The sequence below is a fragment of the Mobula birostris genome, chromosome 15 (assembly GCF_030028105.1).
Source record: "Mobula birostris isolate sMobBir1 chromosome 15, sMobBir1.hap1, whole genome shotgun sequence".
NCBI classification, from domain to species: domain Eukaryota; kingdom Metazoa; phylum Chordata; class Chondrichthyes; order Myliobatiformes; family Myliobatidae; genus Mobula; species Mobula birostris.
This window is the reverse complement of record NC_092384.1, coordinates 23,198,366-23,218,164: the sequence shown is the minus strand read 5'-3', so window position 1 is coordinate 23,218,164 and position 19,799 is coordinate 23,198,366. Positions and strand designations below refer to the sequence as shown.

At 41.2% G+C, this 19,799-nt stretch overlaps 1 protein-coding gene across 1 annotated transcript in view; it reads left to right on the top strand.

The window, feature by feature from the left end:
* slc9a5 (solute carrier family 9 member A5) overlaps positions 1 to 19,799 on the top strand; it is a 181,203-nt gene that overhangs the window by 79,820 nt on the left and 81,584 nt on the right. The window contains exons 7-8 of the mRNA XM_072279421.1: positions 28 to 230; positions 14,633 to 14,722. Of these exons, the coding sequence (XP_072135522.1) occupies positions 28 to 230; positions 14,633 to 14,722 (293 nt within the window). The remainder of the gene's footprint in view (positions 1 to 27; positions 231 to 14,632; positions 14,723 to 19,799) is intronic.

The following is a 19,799-nucleotide window of genomic DNA, read 5'->3' as shown; positions in this document are numbered from 1 at the left end:
TATTGTGCCCAATTTTTACATTCCTAGGTGTAATCTTACAGACCTGGGTAGTAAATCATTTCCGGCTTGTCCCGTTGGACAGAATTGACCAGGTTGTTATGACGTATGGTGGCTTAAGAGGTGCAGTGGCTTTTGCGTTGGTCATACTTCTCAATGGTCAGGTTATCAAGGCAAAGGACTATTTTGTTGCAACAACGATCACTGTTATATTTTTCACAGTGATTGTTCAGGTAAGTGTGGCTGTTTACTTGCTTTATATTGTTCAATAATACTTGATGCAGTCCTTCAGTTTGATATTTGCACTGGCATGCAATATTTTATTCAAATATACACCCATTTGTGTCCTAGAAAAAAATCCTCACTTTCTTCTCGTGCATTTTTATTTACCTGGCACAATATATTGGTACTTTAACTTCTGAACTAAATTCCATGAAAAGTAAAGCAGATACATTTAAAATGTTCACTGATTGTTGAAGTGTAATGACCAAAATCCCATTAATTATTCAGCACGTGGTTCATGTATCTTATACATTCATTATTCTGCCTTTGAACTTCTGATTACCATGTATATAGTGGTGTTGCATCATTTTTATGATACAGACACTGGATCCATCAGGTCTACAGTTCACAGAAACTTTCTCTCATCCCTTCATCTCCTCTCACCAATTTAAGACCATATTGCTCCAGATTAGATAGATTCATCTTTATTTTCCTTTATATATGCCTATTGCTTCAGCTACATCCTGAGGTGGTACCTAGAAACTCTCAACTTCCTGGTAAAGAAAGCTGCTATTGAATTTATTATTTACTGGTACAGAAGCCTGAAGGCACACACTCAGTAATTCAGGAACAGCTTCTTCCCCTCTGCCATCCGATTCCTAAATGGACATTGAACCCATGAACACTATCTCACTTTTTAAATGTATATGATTTCTGTTTTTGCACAATTTTTAATTTATTCAAGATGCACATACTGTAATTGATTTAATTATTTTTTCTCCTATATTATATATTGCATTGAACTGCTGCTGCTAAGTTAACAAATTTCACAACACAGGCCGGTGATACTAAACCTGATTCTGATCCTGACCTGATACCAAAGACTGGTAAGTTTCTACAGGTGTATCCCAGATGGAGATGCAACCGTACCAACTACGGTAGTCTGACTGCTTACATCACTGGTGTAGAGTATTCTTCGCACAGGATCGGGGAAAAAAGCTGCAGAAAGTTGTAAGCTCAGCCAGCTCCATCATGGGCACTAGCCTCCCCATCATCGAGGAGACCTTCAAAAGGAGATGCCTCAGTAGGTGGTATCCGTCATGAAGGACACTCACCACACCCTCTCATTACTTCCTTCAAGGAGGAGGTACAGAAGTTTGAAGACCCACACTCAACGCTTTATGAAACATCCCCTTTTGCTATCAGATTTCTGAACAGTCCATGAAATTATGAACATCACCTGACCAATTTGATCTCTCTTTGCTCTATTTAAGTATTTCTTGTATACTTATTCAGAGTTTGGTTTACTATCACTGCCACGTGTCATGAAATTTGTTGTTTTGCAGCAGCTGTACAGTACAATGCAATACCTATACTGTAAGTTACAATAAGAACTATATATTAAACACTAATGCAAAGAGAGCAAAATGATTGTAATAAGTTACGTATCGCACAGTACTATAAAACAACAAATTTCATGACGCGTTGGTGATATTAAACTTATTTCTGGTTCTGCTTCTCTCTGCTGGTGCTTCTGCGGCGCTGATATGCCCGCAGCTCAATGAGGAGAAGCTGTCCAGGAGGACTAGTTTTGGGTGTCTGAGGAAGGTGGTACAACTGTTCAGCACTGAAGTGGACGTTTAGCACTGCACTCTGACCAGCACTGTGACTGCAGCCAGTGCTGGGCGACGGCAGGACCTGTTCCATGTACTGGTAGATCGCTTGGACCTTCCAGTCTCCGTCTCATTTCCCGGTGGATACAATGCCAGCTGCCCACCCCTGAGCTTGTTACTCTGGAGAAATGTCAGAGATGAATGTGCTGTGCAGCCAAACAGCGAGAGGAATAAATAGCACCGTCCATCAGCTCCATGAGCCAGTTACGAGAGAGGCTATAGGATCCGGGTGGTCTGTCAACAAATGGAGCAAATGAGTCCTGATGAAGTGTTTTGACCTGAAACATTGTTTCTTCCTCTCCATAGATGCTGCCAGACCTGCAGAGTTCCTCTAGAAGTCTGTGTTTGTGTTGCTCTGCATACCCAGCATCTGCAGAATGTCTTGTGTTCAATAAATGGTGTTCCTCGGTCAGTCTGGAGAGAATGCCTGTGGGGGCTGGAGTTGATGGCCTAAACCCCACACTACTTGTCCCAATCTGTCCAAAACGGAGGCATTCTTCCAACACTGAGCTTTGGGCAATTCTGAGCTGTGAGAGTTCCAATGGAGGCAATGTGTTTGAGCCAGGTTCCTGTCACTAGCAGCACACAGAATGAGCAAATGGGTTCCCCTGAATGATGTAGAACATAATACTGAATCATTGCTATCAAGTACGGCTGAGTGAAATAGTAAAGCCTATATATTTTTTTTCGATCTATATATCTAAACAGAATGCAGAATACAATTTTTCTATTTGCAAAAGTGCAGTTCACATCAACAAAGTGCAAGGGTATGACAAAGTAGATTGATAATTGGTTTTCATTGTCACATGTCTTGAGATGCAGTGTAAAGCTTTGTTTGCACGGCATCCAGATAGATCTTTCCATACATAAGTACATTGAGGTAGCACTGGTCTTTTGGAGGTCACCTGATGTGATTTTCCCGCCATTGTGAGGTCACGTGATGACACGTGCCCCCCGTGACTATATAAGGGTCGAGTCAGGTGACGTAGTGGGATTTTGAGTTTGTAGTTTTCCAGGTAGAACTTGTTGTGCCTCCGTTTCTGTTGTGTGTTTGTTTTTGTGACGCAGTTTCATTTAAAACGGAAGGTGCGTTCTCTTACAAGATTTGTATTATTGAACTGGAAATTTGTGGCTGGAAGTGCCAATTTACTCAATTGCGACAGTTTTGAAGGGAGAGTGAAGAATTCATCGAAGTGAAGGATCGAGAGAAGTCTGCATCGGTTGGCAGTTTAATAAAGGATCGACCTTATTGAGTCTTCGTTGAAGAGAAGCTGCATTGAGATAACTCTTGTAAAAGCGCAATGAGTTATGCAAAAAGGCTCTCTCTTTAAAAGGAATTTAAGGTCAGTCGATTTAAACTTTATTTTCGGCATCGGGAATCCTGTGGACAGAACCAGCAGTAAAGGTACGTCGGTGAAGAAATCGTCCTCCAGAGAAGTCTCTCCCGATGGAATGTGTAAAACTGTTGGACTTTCGAAGTTATCGCTTTAAGAACTGTTTCCGCATTTAACGCTTTAAGAACCAGAGCCGAGTGGAGTTGATGAATGGCTGCGTACCTGTTTAACCTCCGGTTAAAGTTTTCCTTTGTTTTTTTCCCTTATCGTTTATACGTGTTTAATAAATGTTCGGTTGTTTTTATAAAACCAGTCTCGATTAATATTCATTGTTGCCGGTTACGTAACAGTATAAATGGAAGACCACCAACAGTGCAGAAATATATTGCGGTTACAGAGAGACTGCAGAGCAGGGAGACAAATAGAGCACAAGAGACATTACAGGGTAGACTGGAAGATTAAGAGTACTAGTGTTCATCTCTCATCTCATGAGAAGTGTGTTTAAGAGTGTGGTAACAATGTGATGGAAGCTGTCCTTGAGTCTAGTGGTTTGTGCTCTCAGGTTCTTGTATCTTCTGTCCAACGGCGGTGAGGAGAATCGAGAATGAATAGAGTAGGAGGGGTTCTTGATTGTTGTCTCCTTTCTAGATCAGTGCAAAGTGTAGATGGAGTCGATGGAGGGGAGTTCAGTTTGTGTGACGGACTGGTCTGTGTTCACATCTCTCTGAAATTTCATGTGGTCTTGGGGAGAGCAGTTGCCATGCCAAACTCTGATGCTGCTGCATAGGATGCCTTCTATGGTACACCTATTATTTTTGGTAAGAGTTATAAGAGACATGCTGAATGTCTTTAAACTTTTGAGGAAGTAGAGGAATCTGTGTACTTTCCAGGCCGTAGTATCCATGTGGCTGAACCAAGACTAATTGTTTGTGATATTTACCTCTAAGAATGTGAAGCTCACAACCTTCTCCACCTCTGGAGGTCTCATTATTGAAGACAAACTAAGGAAACAGCAGGAGAGTGTGACAGGAACAAAGTTAGAGAAGGAAACCCAACATTCAGCTAGACTGTTCGAGTGAAAACTGACCACCAGAAAAGGTGGAAGTGGTTATCTGGAAGAGTTGTAAAATATGTGGACATATTTGGTCAATTAAAATAAAAGCTGGGAATTTGAAATTAAATAAAAGAAAATGATGGAAGTATGGTTAGACAATATCTTGGACACCTGGATGAAGATTAATATTTTAAGATAAAGATTAGCTTTATTTGTCACATGTACACTGACACATATTTGTGAAATGCACCATTTTCATTGATGACTGGCACAGTTTGAGGATGTGGTTGAGGCAGCCCACGCTTGATGCTGTACTTCCAGTGCCAATGTAGCATGCCCACAGCTTACTATGTAACTCTGCATCTTTGGAACGTAGGAGAAACTGCGGCACCTGGATGAAATCCATGTGGATACGGAGAATGTAGAAACTCTGTACAGACAACAGTGTGAATTAAATCCCAATCGCTGGCACTGTAAAGTGCTTAACCTTGGACTCCACCCTGTTATATATAGATCCTTGTTCCACACCCTACAACACACTGAAAACACTTTTTTTTTCCTCACATTTCCACTCTGATGAAGGGTCTTTGACCTGAAAAGTTAACTCTATAAATGCTGCCTGAACTGCTGAGTGTCCACAGCATTTCTGATTTCGTCAGAAATTTTGATGGCGGTAGAAAGAGTAGGTTTCTCAAACACGAGAAAATCTTCGGATGCTGGAAATCCAAAGCAGCACACAAAATGCTGGAGGAACTCAGCAGGCCAGACAGCATCGAATGAAGAGTAGACAGTCGACTTTATGGGCTGAGGCCCTTCATCAGACCTGGAAGTGAAGAGCAGAAGTCAGAGTAAGAAGGTGGGGGGGAAGGGAGGAAGAAGTATAATGTGGTAGCAGTAAGAGAGTAGAGCATACCTTACTTTTCAAGATCAAAGGAAATGATTCATCAAATGATTCACACCATCTAATGAGTCAGACAGTCGGGTTACGGCAAGAGTTTACAATAACAAGTTGTACCTGAACAAGAGGAAAGAGAAGATTAAAATGCAAACCAAATCAATATGGGTAATCAGCCAGATATTGTGACTCCTACAGAATGTCAAGGACAGCCCTTATTAGAGACAACATTTTGAATTATAGCATTCATCAAAATTCTACTGTAAGGACCGGGATTTTTTTCTTCAATGCACTTAGTAACTTGAATCCTGTGGTTCAGATTAATTTATGAAAAGAATATATGCTATCAAAGCATTCTGTAACTGTGAAATTATTATTCAAATGCAGTGTTACACTTGGCAGTTATCAGTACATATAATGATTTGCAGCTTTTCATTGGGAAAAGTTCATAAGCCATAAGAGCAGAATTAGGCCATTCAGCCCATCAGATCTGCTCCACCATTCCATCATGATTGATTTATTATGCCTCTCAACCCCATTCTTCTCCTTCCTCGCCGTAACCTTTGATACTCTGGCTAATCAAGAACCTGTCAACCTCTGTTTTAAATATCCTCAACAACTTGGCCTCCACAGATTCACTACTTTCTGGATAAAGGAATTCCTCCTCATCCAGGTTCTAAATGACATCTCTGTATTCTGAGGCTGAACAACAGGAAACATCTTCCCTCCCTCCCTCCCCCCCACCCCATACTATTTAGCCTATTTAATATTTGATAGGTTTCGATGAGATCCCCCTCCCTCATTCTTCTAAACTTCAGCAAGTACAGGCCCAGAGCTACAAATGCTCTGCATATGTTAACCCTTTCATTTCTAGGATTATTTTCATGAACCATTGATACTTAATGCGGAAAAAAGTGGTTACAATACCAACGCCTGCAGAACACTGTGGGTCAACTAGAAAGGGCCCCCTTTATTTCCACTCTTTGCCTCCTGCCAGTCAACCAGCCTTCTATCCATGCTAATATCTTTCCTGTAATAACATGGTCTTCTACCTTGTTAAGCAGCCTCATGTGCAGGCCCGTGTCAAAGGCCTTCTGAAATTCCAAGTGCACAACATCCACTAATTCTCCCTTGTCTATCCTGCTTGGTATTTGCTCAAAGAATTCCAACAGATTTGTCAGGCAAGATTTCCTCTTGAGGAAACCATGCCGACTTTGGTTTATTTTGTCATGTGCCTCCAAGTACCCTATTACCCCATCCTTAGTAATGGGCTCCAACATCTTCTCAACCACTGTAGTCAGTCTAGCTGAACTATAATTTCCTTTCTGCTGCTTCCTTCCAGTGACATTTGTAATTTTGCAGTCCTCCAGAACCATCCAGAAGCTATTGATTCTTGAAAGATTATTACTTATGCCTCCACTATCTCTTCAGCTACCTCTTTCAGAACCTTGGTGTGTAGTCCATCTCGTTTAGATGACTTATCTATCTTCGGCCCTTTCAGCTTCCCAAGCACCTTCTCAGTATCCAAAGTGGTTTACTTATTATTGAGTGGAATGTCCACGGGGGTACTCTGCATTGGCTGCCTATTCCCTTTCCCTCTCCTGACAGTCACCTAGGTACCTGCCTCCTTCAACTTAAGGGTGACCTCCTCTCTTAGCTCCTATCTATCACCACCTCATTCTCCCATGTGAGCAAAACTCATCAATCTGCAGTTTCTGTTCCTAAACACAGTCTCTAAGGAGGCGCAGCTCAATGCACTTCATACAGATGTAGTTATCAGGGGAACTTAAGGTCTCCAGAGTTCCCACATCTCACACTAAGAACATACCACTAACTCTGGACCCATTCTCGGTGAACTAAGTATGTATATACTGATAGATGAAGAAAAAGAAAAATCGCTTACTCGAAACTCACTTAGTACCTCTGGCTGTGCTTGCCCACGTGTGTTCTTGCCAAAGCCTCTCACTCCTACAATGGCTGCTCCGCTTACACCTCCTTTCTTTTTATTGGCTCAAATAAAATTCGCTCCTTCCAAGTTTTGTCTTTTTCAAATGGTTCCCTTTCACTCACTGCTTCTGGCTGGAGATTTAAAGCTCTGCTCTGAGCAACCTTGAATGTGAGGGTCCCTCTGTACATTTGTGATCTGAATCCCCTTTATAATATCACAGAGACACAAACACCGTCACAATTTTGTTCGATCCAACAACTTGTTCTTTCATTTCTGTCATTCCAGGAATGAAGCCCAGTGCCTTTGATATGCCATCTTGCTATTTTATTGACATGCATCCTTCCCCCACTCCTTTAATCCCCTATACTGTAAAACATACAGAGCAATGTTGAAGATTATGTGAAGTTGGGTGCAGATAGGTTCTTTATGAAGAAAGAAGCATATGTAAGGTTAACAAAGTTGGCATCAGAAGGTCCTTGAGGAATAGAAAGGAAGTAATGAAATTTTAAAAGGGGACTAAAGAGGCTTAAAAAGGACCATGGGGTGTCCTTGGTGAATAGGATTAATGATGATCACAGGACACTTTATATAAGCAATACATTAAAAACAAAATGGAAGGTGAGGAAAGGTAAGGACCATTGCAAGAATTTGTGTCTGGAGCCAGTGGAAGAGGGTGAAATACTAAAGAGTATTTTGCATTGGTATTCACCATGGGGGAGGGGAACATGGAGGACAGTGAGTGGAGGAAGGCATATGTTAATACTTTAGGCCATGATATCAAGAAGTTGGGTCTCTTGAAAGACTTTAAGGTGAATAAGTCCTCAAGGCCTGATGGGATCTATCTCAGGTTACTGAGGGAGCTAAGGGAGGAGATTACTAGAACCCTCAAGGAGATCTCTATTCTCTTTCACCACATATGAAGTCCCAAAGGACTAAAGAATAGCTGCCATTTAAAAATGAAAGCAGAGGACGCAAACAATTAAATTGTAGTCTTGTCTCAGTCCAGGGATATTATTGGGTAAGATTCCTAGGGATAAGATTTGATCATATTTGGAAAGCATGGAATTATTAAGGATTTTCACAGTGGCTTTGTACAGGGGAAATGGTGTCTTATGAACTTGATTGAATTTTTCAAGGAAGTGACAACGATGACTGATGAGTAGTAGGTGTTGTCTACATGGACTTCTGTAAGGTGTTCCACAAGATCTGTCTTGATAGGCTGATTCAGCAGATTAGGGCATGTGGAATCCATGGTGGCTTGGTAGAATGGATTCAAAACTGGCTTGGCTATAGAAGACAGAGGGTGAAGTGGTGTTATTCTGACTGGAGATCTGAGACCAGCGTGTTCTGCAAGGGTTGGTGCTGGGACCTCTATTGCTTCCAGACATAAGAGATTGCAGATGTTGGAATCTGGAATAACAAACAATTTGCTGGAGGAATTCAAGCACCATCTGTGGGAAGGAAGAAAGTTTGACATTTTGGGTTGAAACCCTCGGAGTAGAGAGAAGAGATGGCCAGTATAAAATGTTTGTAATATATATACGTTTGTAAATGAATGGATGGATATGTTGGTGGGCTGATTAGTAAATTTGCATATAGCACAAAAATAGACAATGTTTTAGATAGTGAAGGAGTTTGTCAAAGCTTGCAGTGGGTTATAGACCAGTTGGAAATCTGGGCAGACAAATAGTAAATGGTGTTCAATTTGGGAAGTATTGCACTTTATGTCAAATGTAAGAGAAAGATATACCATAAATAGAATCACGTGCACAGAGGAGCCTTGGGATGCATGTCCAAAGCTCCCTGAACGTGGCAACACAAGGATATTGATAGTAAAGAAGGCATACTATGTGTTATCCTATATTAGTCAGTGGATTAAAAAGAAAAGCTGGGAATCTGAAATAAAAATAGAAGATAATGGAAGTGCAATTCTGGTTACAGCATTACAGGAAGGATGTGGAAACCTTGAAGTTGCAGAAAGGTTTACCAGGATGTTGCTTTGATTAGAGAGTATTAGCTGTAAGGAAGGTTTGGACAAATACAGTTTGCTTTCTCTGAAATACAAGTGGCTGAGAGGAAATCTGATAGATGGATGTAAAATTATGTGAGCTCTACTGTACAGATATACTAGATAGTCAAAGTGTTTTTAGCAGAGGGAGCACCTTTAAAGTGAGGGGAGTAAAAATTTAAAGGAGATTTATAAGGTACCTTTTTTTTGCACCTTAGGAGCCTAAAGCGTGCTCCTGGGAGGTGGTGGAAACAGATATAATAATAGTTTTTGTTGGAATTTAGATAGGCACATGAAAAGGTGGAGAATAAAGGCGTAGACCACGCACAGGCAGATGGAATTAGTTTAATTGGTTTCATGAGTACAGACATCGTGGGCCGTAGAGCTTGTTCCTGTACTGTATTCTTTTTGTTTTGTGTTCTACAATGTGAAATATCAGCTGTTTTCTCTTTCAGAGACCCTGCTGGGCCTGCTGATGTTCTTCAGAGCTTTCATGTGTATTCCAGATTTTTAGCATTCAGTTTGTTGTTGATATTTGTAAGTTGTTTAAAATTATCAGCCAAAGGCAGATTTTAGATATGTACTAACATTTATATAAACATCCGATCTGATCTAAAGTTGCAGAAAATAATCAAGACAGCAGCTGAACTACAACATTCCTAAAAGAAAATGCTAGCAGAGATGTATGTAGTTGTATAGAAAATGGGACAGAATGTTAAGGGCAAAATTCATTATCGGTCATGTCAGAATTGATAGTGGGGAAATGCTGACATATTGCAAGGATGTAAGACCAGAAACTCAATTAGAAACTTTTGAAACAAACCTATGGAGGGAAAGCAGATTTATGATTATGTGAATGTAGAAACAAACACTGTTGATTAGAGCCATGTCACAAGAGGAGAGGATCGAAGCTGCCTGTCAAGCTGAGTAAAAGGCTAAACTTGTGATGTTCTGAAAATCTTTACATTGAAGGAATGAAATGTATCTCAACAGAGCTGAATAAGTCTCTGAACATAGAGAGGAGATGGGAAAGCACTTTTGTGGAACTGAGTGTGATTGGGACAATAGAAGTAGGAGGAGAGAGAAAAGATGGGACAGGAATTGCCTGGAGATGTGGACAAGTCAAATAGCGTGGAGACTAAATGAATTGAAGGGCACTGCAGCATTACCAACATGAGATCGATGGAGCAGTTGATTGGGTGCTGAATGGGTGTGTTCAATATACTCACAAAATGCTGGAGGAACTCAGAAGGCCTGGCAACATCAATGTCAACATTTTGTACATCGACTGTACTTTTTATCCATGGATGCTGCCAGGCCTGCTGAGATTCTCCAGCATTTGTGTGTGTGTGTGTGTGTTGCTTGGATTTCCAGCATCTGCAGATTCTCTCTTGTTTATGCTCAATGTACTGTAGTTTCCTTAGCTCAGTGAGAAGGAGACATTTTACTGCAACTGGGGTTTTGATTGCATTGCCTTGGAGAAGTCATCCTGTTTATTTACCAGGGAGTTGTGTCAAACATCAAAGACATGCAGAACACCAGATCAATGCAATGATGCAGAAAGTATTGTATGTATCTAATGTGTTCTTGGTTTTTGCCATTTGCGTCATTAATTATAATAATTACTGGCACGCACTTCAAGTTAAGTGCTCCAACTGTCATTAGTCTTTGTCTTTGAAATAACAAAAACCAGGTCTGTTCAATTCTAGAATGAAATGTATAGATTAGATGATGGAGAGACAAATAAATAGGTGTGTGTGCGTTTATTGTCCTGCTACCCATGTTCAACATTTACTTTGAATATGAAGCTTGTAATATGCAATAAAAACATTTAAAACACCACTTGTATCCGCTTTGTTCTAGCAGGTAGCAGTGTTGAACAATCAAACGCCTGTATTCCAGGAGCTGTCACACTGCAGAAGCATGGATGAGTCACTAGAATGATTCAACTGAAATTAAAATAGTAGCTCTCATTATCCAGCTTTTTTTTAAACAAGAACAACTATTATTTTGTTTAATACCCACCTCATTCAGAAAAGAGATTGAACAATTCAGACAGAATGCAATAAGAAAAATACAGATTTTTTTATGAAATAGTTTTGGCTTCACAGGTCAGAATACCTGTGGTTTCAGACTGGAATTCCATATTGGGCATCTAATCAGGCTAGGAAGTTATTTCACATCATTAGGGTTAAAACCTACTTCCATCTTCCTTGCAGTCTGAGCTTTGAAAGATGACATCCAGGAAGCTTTTGCTGGACGCTGCAAAACTTGGAGTACAGGAACAAATTAAGCTCAGGAGACTTTTTCCATTGTTTAGACTATAAATAAGCATCTGCCCAGCCTCGTATATTCACTCCCCTTCATATTCTTTCTTCATCATGTACTTAACAACATGCCCTTTAAAGCAAACATGTTGACTCACTTTGGCCACATGGCATCTTACTGCTCCCTAACCCAAGCTGTTCTTCCTAAGTCAAACACGAGGAAATCTGCAGATGCTGGAATTTCAAGCAACACATATAAAAGTTGCTGGTAAATGCAGCAGGCCAGGCAGCATCTCTAGGAAGAGGTACAGTCAACGTTTCGGGCTGAGACCCTTCGTCAGGACTAACTGAAGGAAGAGTTGGTAAGAGATTTGAAAGTGGGAGAGGGAGGGGGAGATCCAAAATTATAGGAGAAGACAGGAGAGGGAGGGATGGAGCCAAGAGCTGGACAGGTGATTGGTAAAGGGGATATGAGAGGATCATGGGACAGGAGGCCCAGGGAGAAAGAAAGGGGGAGGGAGGAAGCCCAGAGGATGGGCAAGGGGTATAGTGAGAGGGACAGAGGGAGGAAAAGGAGAGAGAGAAAAAGAATGTGTGTATAAAAATAAATAAATAACGGATAACGAGGGGGAGGTGGGGCATTAGCAGAAGTTTGAGAAGTCAATGTACATGCCATCAGGTTGGAGGCTACCCAGATGAAATATAAGGTGTTGTTTCTCCAACCTGAGTGTGGTTTCATCTTTACAGTAGAGGAGGCTGTGGATAGGCATATCAGAATGGGAATGGGACATGGAATTAAAATGTGTGGGCACTGGGAGATCCTGCTTTCTCTGGCGGACAGAGCGTAGGTGTTCAGCAAAACGATCCCCCAGTCTGCATCAGGTCTCGCCAAACAGTTTAAGAACTTTTAATGATGTTTATTTATTACAATCACTCAAGTTTAAGGTCTCCAAAGTTGTAATGCTTGTAAAAAGCTGACAGCGATGCAGGTGGATGCTTTCCTGGTGTCATGGATTCTTGATTACCTGACTGGCAGACCACAGTACGTGTGCTTGCAACACTGTGTGTCCGACAGAGTGATCAGCAGCACTGGGGCTCCACGGGACTGAATTGTCTCCCTTTCTCTTCACCATTTACACCTCAGACTTCAACTACTGCACAGAGTCTTGTCATCTTCAGAAGTTTTCGGATGACTCTGCCATAGTTGGATGCATCAGCAAGGGAGATGAGGTTAAGTACAGGGCTACAGTAGGAAACTTTGTCACATGGTGTGAGCAGAATTATCTGCAGCTTAATGTGAAAAAGACTAAGGAGCTGGTGGTAGACCTGAGGAGAGCTAAGGTACTGGTGACCCCTGTTTCCATCCAGGGGGTCAGTGTGGACATGGTGGAGGATTACAAATACCTGGGGATACGAATTGACAATAAACTGGACTGGTCAAAGAACACTGAGGCTGTCTACAAGAAGGGCCAGAGCCGTCTCTATTTCCTGAGGAGACTGAGGTCCTTTAACATCTGCTGGACGATGCTGAGGATGTTCTACGAGTCTGTGGTGGCCAGTGCTATCATGTTTGCTGTTGTGTGCTGGGGCAGCAGGCTGAGGGTAGCAGACACCAACAGAATCAACAAACTCATTCGTAAGGCCAGTGATGTTGTGGGGATGGAACTGGACTCTCTCACGGTGGTGTCTGAAAAGAGGATGCTGTCCAAGTTGCATGCCATCTTGGTCAATGTCTCCCATCCACTACATAATGTACTGGGTGGGCACAGGAGTACATTCAGCCAGAGACTCATTCCATCGAGAGGCAACACAGAGCGTCATAGGAAGTCATTCCTGCCTGTGGCCATCAAACTTTACAACTCCTCCCTTGGAGGGTCAGACACCCTGAGCCAATAGGCTGGTCCTGGACTTATTTCCTGGCATAATTTACATATTACTATTTAACTATTTATGGTTTTATTACTATTTAATTATTTATGGTGCAACTGTAACGAAAACCAGTTTCCCCCGGGATCAATAAAGTATGACTATGACTATGAAAAAGCAGTCAGAACTGGCTTCCTGTCAGTTACACTTAAAACTCAATAGCAGAGGGATGGAAAACTCACAATGCTTGTATCTGTGTGAAGAGAAACAGAGTTAACATTTCAGGTTGAAACCCTTCAGCCATCCAAAATCTGCAGTTTTGAACAAATATTTTACCAAGAGATCTGATGTAATGGAATGCATGTGATGTTGTTGTGGACTGTTCAGCCACATAATTATAACCAGATATTGCTATGACAGAAGGATTAGCTGTACAAATAAAGCATTTCTGGGAAAGGATTTAAATGTTTGGACCGTAGTAGTTCAACTTTGTACTTTATGTTGATTTTGTGGAACTTGCTTCGTATTCAACCATGTTACTTCACTATAAAGGTCTGAAGAAAGGGTCATCCTTCAATGCTACTAAAGTGAGAGGTACACTCAGTGGCTACTTTATTAGGTACATCCTGTACCCAGTAGAGTGGCCACTGAGAGTATGTTCGAGGTCTTCTACCGCTGTAGCTCATCCACTTCAAGTTCAATGTTTATGCATTCAGAGATGCTCTTCTGCACACCACTGTTGTGTGGTTATTTGAGTTACTGTTGCTTGTACCACTGAGTGTACATCTCAGTTTAGTAACAGTGAAGGATGATCCTTTCTTCAGATCTTTACAGTGAAGTTACATGGTTGAATATGAAGTAAGTTCCACAAAATCCACATGGCCATTCCCTTCTCACCTCTCTCATTAACAAAGCACTTTCACCCACAGAACTGCCTCTTTCTGGATATTGTTGGTTACCTCATAACGTGGCCACTGATTGTATACTCCTTCTCAGATCAGTGGCTGTTGTTCTTACTGAGTTAATCAGATATACATAATATGCAAATTTGCCTTGATGAGTTTCCTAACTTTGCAGCTAACTTACATTAAACTTGTCATTAACATAAGAGTAATTAACAAATGTATAAATAATATGCTTTTGTACCTTCATCATTGACATTCAATAACTGACCATTAAAATGTAGAGGGTCAATTTGATTTAGGTGTTAAACAACATGAATGCACCGGAAATCAGAAGTCAACAGTAGGCAACTAATGGGCTACTGAGTCAACTGAGGTTTCCAGGACCAAGTAAACCTTTGCTTAATTGCTTTGAGTACTTTCTGTGATTATAAACCAACCACTTCTAACATATCTCTATTTTCAGGGGTTGACGATCAAACCTCTTATTAAATGGCTGAAGGTAAAGCGTAGTGATCATCATAAGCCAACATTGAATGAAGAGTTACATGAACGTGTAGGTACTCAGACCTAATAATTTAATTTGTTATTTATTGGTTTAAAATTGATCTTTTTTTTTTACACTCTTGTTAGCTATTGTTCTTGATCCTCCACTATTGTAAGTCTGTCAGGCACTGGCTCACAACCTACCAACCAAAGCATATATGTGGGTACATAAGGTGTTCTTTAAATAGGCATTTGCTTAACTAGCCTAGTTTGTTTTGCATGTTTCACAGGGAACAAAATCGATCAATCAGTTGCACAATGAAACCATCCCACTGTAATGCTCTGGTTAAGATTTCTACTATAGATATTTCATTTTAGCTGCTTCTGCAAAAGCGGTGCGACCTGCTGGTAGAATGATTTGGTTTCAACTAAAGATAAGGGGCTATGATGTTCAACTTGGGACGGTGGAATTTGGAGAAGGTTGTAGAGCGAGCTGGGCGGAGAGAGATTTGTGATGGACATTGGTGGGGTTTATGGTCTTTCTGGGGAGAGCTGCAGAGTGGACAGAAGGAAAGATGACTGAATACCATGGAAGGAGCATGCTGGTGCAGAAAGTGTTTTCTTCAGATAAATAGTTCCAAGGAGGAAGGACCAATACTGCCGAAAGAGAGTCTGTTAGTTTGAGATGGATTTCGAGTGGAGCTTCTGAATGTGGTGTGTGCTTTCATGCAGACCATGGGTCCAGTGCGTGAGTAAGAAGAACAACTTCAAGATGAGCTCCACTTATGTGCACACTTGGACTGGGCTAACTGAAATGAGCCATTATTTCTTTTTCCTACTAACTGTTCCATAAAGCTGAAATTTGTAAATAAACTTTCTTTATAATTTTATGCAGTGTACGATCTGTTATTTCTTGCTGACTGACAATTGCGTATGAGCAGTATTTACGCAGCGTTCGATCAAATTGAGGTTTCTTTAATCTTTAATCTGAACATCACAACATTCCTGTTTGGCTGAACCCCAAATCATACCGACCCTAGATGAATATTATTCAATATTGTTTATGAAAGGTGACCTCCTCACCGCGGAGTCCCGTGGCTGTCTGAGTCGGCTAATGAGCTAAGTTTGATGAGTGGGTTACACGACATTTTCCTGACTTACCTTTGTAAATATCTTACACATACAATAACCATTAAAATAAATACCAAAGGGCACCCATTTGTATGAGTTTACTGTGTTTTGTTGAACTGAATAACTGCGGTTTTAATATATCAAATTTTCAGATCTGTAAGATGTTACTTGTGGAGATTGTGGTCAATTTACTGAGCCATAAAATTTATCACCAGCAGCAAAAGGTTAAGTTGTGAATAAAAACTGAGAACCTTTGAAAAGATAGGAGAGTTATTTAAGATGAGGAGTTATGAGGTGATGGGATTAAAATAAAATAATTCTAAGTCTAAAATGTAGCTTTTGAAATGCTGAGCAAGGCCAGTAGCTCATTACAGCCACAGAAAGATGGGATTAATGTTTCAGACCTGTGAGCAGCGGAACGATCTGTGCATGGTGGGGTGGGGGAGGGAGGGGGGGGGAGAGAGAGAGAGAGAGAGTGAGAGTGAGAGTGTTTGGAGTGAACAGAGTGCTTACGAATTTCCAGAAGTTGGCACAGGTTTCCAGAAACCTGTGCCAACCAACTAGCGAGAGTATTCAAGACATTTTCAACATCTCACTGCTATGGGCGAAAGTTCCTACTTGCTTCAAAAAGGCAACAATTATACCAGTGCCTAAGAAGAATAATGTGGGCTGCCTTAATGACTACCACCCAGTAGCACTCACATCTACAGTGATGAAATGCTTTGAGAGGTTGGTATTGACTAGGCTCAACTCCTGCCTCAGCAAAGACCTGGACCCACTGCAATTTGCCTATCACCACAATAGGCCAACGGCAGACACAATCTCAATGGCTCTTCACACGGCTTTAGACCACCTGGACAACACAAACACCTATGTCAGGATGCTGTTCATCGACTGTAGTTCAGTATTTAATACCATCATTCCCACAATCCTGATTGAGAAGTTGCAGAACCTGGGCCTCTGTATCTCCCTGTGCAATTGGATCCTCAACCTCCTAACCGGAAGACCACAATCTGTGCGGATCGGTGATAACATCTCCTCCTCGCTGACGATCAACACTGGCGCACCTCAGGGGTGTGTGCTTAGCCCACTGTTCTACTCTCTATATACACATGACTGTGTGGCTAGGCATAACTCAAATACCATCTATAAATTTGTTGGTGACGCAACCATTGTTGGTAGAATCTCAGGTGGTGATGAGAGGGCGTACAGGAGTGAGATATGCCAACTAGTAGAGTGGTGTCACAGCAACAACCTAGCACTCAACATCAGTAAGACAAAAGAGCTGATTGTGGACTTCGGGAAGGGTAAAACGAAGGAACACATACCAATCCGCATAGAGGGATCAGAAGTGGAGAGAGTGAGCAGCTTCAAGTTCCTGGGTGTCAAGATCTCTGAGGATTTAACCTGGTCCCAACATATCGATACAGTTATAAAGAAGGCAAGACAGCGGCTATACTTTGTTAGGAGTTTGAGGAGATTAGGCATATCAACAAATACACTCAAAAAACTTATATGTACAGTGGAGAGCATTCTGACAGGCTGTATCACTGTCTGGAATGGAGGGGCTACTGCACAGGACCGAAAAAACCTGCAGAACGTTGTAAATCTAGTCAGCTCCATCTTGGGTATTAGCCTACAAACTACCCAGGGCACCTGTAGGGAGAGCTGTCTCAGAAAAGCAGCGTCCATTATTAAGGACCTCCAGCACCCAGAGCATGCCCTTTTCTCACTGTTACCATCAGGTAGGAGATACAGAAGCCTGAAGGCACACACTCAGCGATTCAGGAACAGCTTCTTCCCCTCTGCCATCCAATTCCTAAATGGACATTTAATCTTTGGACACTACCTCACTTTAAAAAAAATGCACTATTTCTGTTTTTGCACGTTTTTAAAATCTATTCAATATATGTAATTGATTTACTTGTTTATTATTATTTTTATTTTATTTTTTATTATTTTTCTCTCTGCTAGATTATGTTTTGCATTGAACTGCTGCTGCTAAGTTAACAAATTTCACGTCACATGCCGGTAATAATAATTCTGATTCTGAAGTTGTTCTTATTCCTTGGAGAATGGGATCTCTCTGCCATCCAGATACTGAAAGGAAAAAATTATAATAAATTAAACAAACAAGTGTCAGTGTGAGTGATAATAGATGTCTATTGGAGTGAGAGGTTTGATTCTCCTCGGCTACCCCAATGACCATTCTTCCTGGAGCTATTTGGACTCGGCATTGAGCTCTTTGCACCAATCTTGCATGCAGTTTCTTGTTTCTGAGGCCCCTAATTACCTCTGGACATGGTTTCAGCCATCATCACCTCCAGAGATGTGTCAATTTTTTTTTCCACTTGCTGACATCCTCTGCTGCACTTTTGTGTGGAGTTGCATGAGACAGGGAGGGTCCTTAATGAATATTTTTCCTTTGTTTTTAACCATGGAAAAAGACATGAAGACTTAAGAACTCGAAAAAGTAAATGAGAAGGTTCTGGGTGTTTTAAAAGTTATGACAGTAGACAAATCTCTGGGGCCTGACCAGGTTTATCCAAGAAAACTGTAGGAGACTGCAGAGAAATTGTGGGACCCCTTTCCGAGATGCTTGCATTATTGTTAACCATGGGTGAGGTGCCAATAGGTAGCAATGTTGTGCCTTTATTTAAGAAGTGAGGCAAAGAAAAATTTAGGAACTGTAGAGCAATAAGTCTAACGTCTGTGGTAGGTAAGTTAGTGAAAGGACTCTTGAGAGATGAGATATGCATACACCTGGGAAGATAGGTTAATGCAGGGTCACCAGTATGGTTTTGTGCATGGAAGGCCATGTCTTACAAACCTGACTGAGTTTTTGATGATGTGACCGGGGAACTTGATGAGGTTAGGATGGTAGACATGTTTTATATGGATTTAAGTAGGGCCTTTGACAAGGTTTCACATGGTAGGCTGCTCAACAAGATTAGGTCACCGGGAATGGAAGGAAAGTTGGCTAATTGTATATGCAATTGGGTTTATGGTAGAAAGCAGACAGTGATGGTAGAAGGTTGGATCTCGAACTAGAGGGCCGCGATTAGTGGTGTGCATCAGGGGTTGGTGTTGAGCCCATTGCTGTTTGTCATCAATTTCAATAATTTGTATAAGAACATAAAGGTGTAGTTAATAAGTTGACAGATGGCACTAAAATAGGTGATATTGTGGTCAATGAAGAAAGTTATCAAAATCACAGAGGGTGTTGATCAGCTGAGTAAGTAGGCAAAGGAATCGTAAATGGAGTTTAATTTGGGTAAGTGTGAGATACTGCATTTTGGAAAGTCAAATCCAAGTAGGTCTTTCACAGTGAATGGTAAAGCCCTGGGGAGTGCGATAGAACAGAGAGACCTTGGGGTTCATGTACATAGTTCAGTGAAAGTACAGTCACAGGTTGACAAGAAGGTCATATTGTGGTTGTACAGGATGGTGGTGAGGCTTCCCTTGGAGTATTGGGTTCAGTTTCGGTTGTTTTGCTATAGTAGAGACATTCAACTGGAAAGGATTTTGCAAAAGATGCTACCAGGACTTGAAGGCCTGAGTTAGAGTGTGAATCTGGAAAAACTAGGACTTTATTCATACTTAGTTCCTACCCCATCCCCCCAGAGCTGGACTATCAAGAACTAGAGGGCCTGGAGGCATAGGTTGAAGGTCAGAGTAGAAAGATTTCAGTGAAACTTGAGGGGCAACTTTCCTTTTAACACAAAGGGTGGTATCTATGCAGAATCAGCCACCGGTTGAGTGATGAGACAGATACAATGACAACTTTTAAAAGACTTTTGTACAGGTACAAGGATTGGAAAAGTTTAGATGTTATGGGTCCATGGATTAGAAAAGTTTAGAAGGCTATGGGATCATGGATTGGAAAAGTTTAGAAGGTTGTGGGTCCATGCATTGGAACGGTTTAGAAGGTTATGGGTACACAAATTGGTTAGATTCAGAAGGTTATGGGTGTATGGATTGGAAAGGTTTAGAAGATTATGGGTCTGTGGATTGGA